The sequence below is a fragment of the Limulus polyphemus genome, unplaced genomic scaffold, assembly GCF_000517525.1.
Source record: "Limulus polyphemus unplaced genomic scaffold, Limulus_polyphemus-2.1.2 Scaffold903, whole genome shotgun sequence".
Taxonomy (NCBI): domain Eukaryota; kingdom Metazoa; phylum Arthropoda; class Merostomata; order Xiphosura; family Limulidae; genus Limulus; species Limulus polyphemus.
In genome coordinates, this window is record NW_013666513.1 from 18,741 (window position 1) to 25,023 (window position 6,283).

General features: G+C 33.4%; 1 protein-coding gene across 1 annotated transcript in view; it reads right to left on the reverse strand.

Moving 5' to 3' along the window:
• The window catches only part of LOC106461130 (pyroglutamylated RFamide peptide receptor-like), a gene marked incomplete at its 3' end in the record, with an annotated part of 73,947 nt that overhangs the window by 17,343 nt on the left and 50,321 nt on the right, over window positions 1–6,283 (reverse strand). Inside the window, exon 4 of the mRNA XM_022388006.1 lies at window positions 1,432–1,555. Within this exon, the coding sequence (XP_022243714.1) occupies window positions 1,432–1,555 (124 nt within the window). The remainder of the gene's footprint in view (window positions 1–1,431; window positions 1,556–6,283) is intronic.

Below are 6,283 nucleotides of genomic sequence, written 5' to 3' on the forward strand. Positions count from 1 at the left end.
CAAAATAACGAACGTTTAACTATTGTAAATTTAGATCTTGAAAAAGCCTTGGACCTCATAAATCATAATTATTTAAAAAGATATACTCAGAAAATTTGGTTTTGGCGGGAATATTATAAAGGCGGTTGACACAATGTATAAAAATTCCATATTTTATGTAGTTCATGGGTTGGTTTCAACTTCAGCTACTCCTTTGTAAGATAAGGAGATCCAATAAGTGGTTCTTTATCTACACTAGCAATAGAACCTTTTCTTTATAATTTAAGAAAAAATATTAGTTCCTTAAGCTCAATATCAAGTTTCAGTTATCATCAACGACTCATTCTATCATCTTATGCTGACGATATAAACACTTATATTAGACTGAGTCAGAATTTAATGCTGTTCAAAATACAATAAAGAAATTTGTAGAATATTCGGAGTCAAAGTTTAACGAAGAAAGATCCCTTAGTTTATGGTCTGGCGCTTGAAAAACACGAACAGAAAATAAACTAGGCTTACATGGTCGAATAAAGAATAAAAGTACTTGGTGTGTGTTTAGGAAATTCTTTGGTATGGATTCAGAGAAACTGGGATGAATTAAAAGAGAAATGTAGTAAACTTTTTAGTCTGGAAGCGTTTTCAACCTTTTTTATCATTAAAATTGAAATCTTAATTCTTAATCAAATTATTAGTAGCATTATGTGGCACAGATTTTAGGTATTAGAACCGACTAAGAATTTTATTACTAATTTTCAAAACATTTTTATAGAATTTGTTTGTAGGAAAGTTCATTGGGTTAATAGAAATACTTTATATATACCTGAAGAAGTTGGATTAAATCTTACATCCTTGAATGATAATAAATACTTTATATATATCTGAAGAAGTTGGATTAAATCTTACATCCTTTATTAATAAATAAATTATATATATCTGAAGAAGTTGGATTAAATCTTACATCCTTGAATGATAATAAATACTTTATATATATCTGAAGAAGGTGGATTAAATCTTACATCCTTGAATGATAATAAATACTTTATATATATCTGAAGAAGGTGGATTAAATCTTACATCCTTGAATGATAATAAATACTTTATATATATCTGAAGAAGTTGGATTAAATCTTATATCCTTGAATGATAAATTAACTATTTTTAGGGTTCGTTACTTCTAACGTGTATTACATAAACCAATCAGTTCACTCATCCGAATTACAACTGAAACTATTTTTAAACGGCCATATCAACGTTTTGATTTTCTTACAGTTCTCTTAATGGATCGTATGGAACCACGAGGAAAGGTAGGAATGTTTTATAGCTTTGTTTGAAAAATGTGGTGTAGGGTTAACATAAGAAGGAAAATTCAAAGCTGTTCTGCTCAATCACTTCTTAAAGAGACTCTTTTATCCATCTATCTATATATCTATCTGGTAGACAAGCTCTTACCTGAACAAATATTATCGGAACAGCAAATACCAAAGACAGAATCCAGATAGTAATGATGATCCGGCGAGCTTGACTCGTGGTACACATGTAGCGGGATCTGACTGGATGAATAATGGCGTAGTACCTGTAAATACACAGAATTTATTTTTTTCTGAACTTTTATAACATTTCAACCCGAATTTGCCCTGCTGAAAAAAATTATCTATTCCCACGCACTATGCCAGATTAATTCCGCGGTATTTCAAAATATGTGTATTTACTTAGATCATAACACGGCGATGGTCCCGTTATGACATCGTGTCAACAACATAAACAATTAATTGCGCCACGAGAATCAGTCAAGCATTTTTTTTTTTTTATCTAATATGTTTTATGAGCCGTTTTCCGGTCTGTTAGTGGATATTTTTCGAGTCAACGCGGTACGTTATTATAAGATACACTGTAACGGAAGCGTACCCACCAGGTGTTTACAGAGATACTGAATTATTCACGTCTGTTCTAGGCTACGTAGCTCGAGATTACCGAAGCATGATATATGAGCTGATATTTATCAGCACATTAATCATTCTTTTTTTTCTTTTTTTTTCAGGAGGGATGCCTAGCCTGGTGGTTAGGGCACTCGACTCGCAATTATCATTGGATGATAATTAAAAACACCATAATATCCGAAACATAGCAACAACTTTGAAGGACATTACTATTACAGAATAATATCTTTCATATTTTTAATCCTCCCCCGGTGAGTCAGCGTTAAGTTTACGGAGTTACAACGCTTAAATCCGGGGTTCGAATCCTGAAAGTTGACAGAGTTTAAATAATCCCTTGTTTAGCTTTGCGTTAAAAACATCAAACAGTCAACAGGCACAAAATGTGTTTAATTGCTATTTCTAGCATAGGATTTTTGTTTTTTTAGTGAGAACTAAACGTTACGCGAATTATATAAAAAAAACTACAATAGGCTTGCCAGCTAACGGAATGTGTGTCTCGAACTTTGATCTTCACTTTTCTTTAAATGATATGCAGTTTTCAGTATTTGTTATTTCTACACACGTTTGTGTAGTTGATAATAAATGTTAGTGTGATCACTTTTACACTTCGGATGAAACAAAATTACAAACGTCTAGAGGCAGGCTGTTGCTGACCAATGATAGTTCATGAAGATAACTTACGATTTTACTCTTCCTCATCACTCTTTGTCTCTTCCTTCTCTATCAAGCTCATATTCGCGATTTTTCTCTTCCTCATCACTCCTTGTCTCTTCCTTCTCTATCAAGCTATATTCACGATTTTTCTCTTCCTCATCACTCCCTGTCTCTTCCTTCTCTATCAAGCCCATATTCACGATTTTACTCTTCCTCATCACTCCCTGTCTCTTCCTTCTCTATCAATCTCATACTCACGATTTTTCTATCCCTCATCACTCCTTGTCTCTTCATTCTCTATCAAGCTCATATTCACGATTTTTCTCTTCCTCATCACTCCTTGTATCATCCTTCTATATCAATCTTATATTGTCGATGGATCTAACCAGCATTAATTAGATGAGGAACAGATATAGAAATTAAATCTGAAGTCACAACATTTCTACAGACAGTCTGAAATGAATGTTTTTATGCTGAAGTCCTAAGCTACTGTAATCTTAAAGAACAACGTAGGAGAAACCGTGTTACGTGGTCTATTCAACCCATCAGCTCAACATTATAAGAGATTCTCTCAGGGAATTATTCAGTTATAATGATGCAGATGTTTATAACCGATAGAGTTTTTTTTTCTTGGGCAGGGGAAGATTCAAATGACAATGTAATAGAGCTAGAACCTCCCCCCATTCTCAGACTAGCACTTAAGTAACACCAGAGTAATAACAGCCTTTTCTTACATATTACATGGGAAAGGTAATGGGCTAGTGCCTTACAAAAATCCATTTTAGTGATCCCATATAACAAATCTTAAAGTGGTAATTCCCTCGACCACGTGCTCTGACAAAAATCCACGTAATCACCGACGAAAGCATCTTAAACGCACGTGTGGAGTAAAATATGAGATCATTTATGAAACAAAAGCTTCTGCGTTGTATTACCAGAGTATAGCGTATTTATTCTTGTTAACAGGGTTTTACGCTGTAGTGACGAGATAATATGTAAGGAACGAAACCCCGTGTGTTGATTTTACGAGAGTGTGGCAAATTTATTATGATTAAGAGTAGAAAACACAAAAACCGACGGTTTTGTTGTTGTTTTTTTTGACACAATGAAAGGTAAACTTTTATTATTACGTACAGCCGGATAGTTTCGGTAACACAGGAAATTAGTACTGACAAAAACATAAGATAAAATACTAGATGAAATTAGTACTGACTAGAACATAAGATAAAACACTAGATAAAATTAGTACTGACAAGAACATAAGATATAATATTAGAGGAAATTAGTACTGACAAGAACATAAGATATAATACTAGAGGAAATTAGTACTGACAAGAACATAAGATAAAACACTAGATAAAATTAGTACTGACAAGAACATAAGACGAAAGACTAGATGAAATTGATACTGACAAGAACAAAAGATGAAAGACTAGATGAAATTGATACTGACAAGAACAAAAGATGAAAGACTAGATGAAATTGATACTGACAAGAACAAAAGATGAAAGACTAGATGAAATTGGTACTGACAGGAACATAAGATAAAACGCTAGAGGATAATGGGCAACACGACATTAACTATAACTAAAGCGTTAGCTACTGACAACATGCAAACAACAGTAACTAATGTGTTACCTATTAACACCATAAAATAATAATATAGTGCTAGCTACTAACAACACTATATGAAACAAACTGAAGAATCAGTTATAACTTGTTCCGTATTTCTCACTGAGCTGTTCTTCACTGTACTTTAGAGTACTATTGTAACGTCTACGTTTATAGCTTGTTTCGTATTTCTCACTGAACGATTCTATTATTGTTCTCTATAATATAATTGTAACGTCTACGTTTATAGCTTGTTTCGTATTTCTCACTGGACGATTCTATTATTGCTCTCTATAATATAATTGTAACGTCTACGGTTATAGCTTGTTTCGTATTTCTCACTGGACGATTCTACTATTGTTCACTATAATATAATTGTAACGTCTACGGTTATAGCTTGTTCCGTATTTCTTACTGATCTGTTCTACAGTGTTCTCTAGAGTACCACTGTAACGTCTACGTTTATAGGTTGATTCGTATTCCTCACTGTTCCTAGTGGGTTTATAGAACATCATTCTTAGTCATATTGGAGTCATTTAAATTTTCTTAGTTTTATACACTTTTTAAACTGAATTTTTACTATTTCCCTATTATAGTGGATTTGTGTTAGTATTTCCACCACTCAGATTATATATTTTCTTGAACCAATTCTCGCACGCCAATTATTGTTTTAATCATCTGCTAATTAATTTATAATTATTTGTTCGGAAAATCTTCTTTACAAAGTGTTTATTATCTTAATTTTTAAGTTTTTAAGACATTTTAAATTCAATTTAGTTTTAAGATAACTTACGAAATTTTCGTTCTTAAATCGTAAATGTAATTTTCTTTAATTAGTTTTTAAGACTTTTTTATTAAACATTGCTAAATTTATCACGCCTTACGATCTTTACGAAATTAAATGCTATCTACAATTGACGCTATTATAAGAATGAGCTCATTGAATCATTTTATGTTTCTCAAAATTCACAGTAGATGACACTACGGAATTTTTTTTTCTCGTTTATGTTTGTTTCAGACCAAAGCCACACGGAGCTATCCGCACTATCCACCGCGAGAAATGGAACACCGGATTTTAGCGTTGTAAGTACCTAGACTTATCGCTCTCCGACGGGGTGACACCTCTCATTTATGGCGCCGTGCCTAATCGAGATTACAAACAGATATTGCAAGGTAGAATTGTTTTGAGGGGGGAAAATGTTATAGAAGTTTCTTTTGCTTCCATTGCTTTGAGTGGTAAATGAAGGTTTCTGTTAAACTGGAGGGAAATTTTATTACCTAATAACACAACGACGTAGATATATTAACATTATAAAGTTGATTGATGGTCGTATACGTCAATTACCAGCCACACATAAAGAAGGGAAATTGTTAGTTTACGTTGATTTCTAAGCTCTTATGTGCAATACTGAGAAAGTAATAAAAAAAAACAAATTACAAAAGAGTCATCTACACACAGAGCAAAGTACCCAGTCATCGCTTGAAACTATTGTTTTTAACAAATGTGATGAAATATTACAGGTCAGTTTTAGTAAACAACGATACTCTTACACATATCTGACAGCAAAGTAAACTAATTTGTCTATCTATCTATTAGTAGCGTAATTAGGTTTCAAAGGACCCGGGGACAAAAAAGTTGGTTGCACTACCCCTATTAAAACTTTTATTCAATGTTTCAAAATTGTATATACCAATTTTGAGGGGCTCCTTGTTGGCCTGTCCCCAATTAAAACTTTCTCAGTGTTTCAGAATATTTCCCCTCAATTCCACTATTAAAATTTTCAAATACCATTTTTGAGGGGGTCTGGGGCAGGTACCCTAAATACGCCACCTATAGTTAGGCCACTGTTATCTGTCTGCATGTTTTATAAATAAGTTCTATGTTTACTTTAACACCAAAACTCGGTTACCATCGTAACACCGAGGAAATTAAAACGGCTTTCCTTCTTTCCTTGCAGATTATTTCAGATAATGTTTGTTTGAAGTTAACCAAAAAACTATACAGTGGGTTATCTGTGCTCTGCCCACCACGGGTATCGAAACCCGGTTTCTAGCGTTGTAAGTCCGCAGATATACCGCTGTGCCACTGGAGGGGGGAT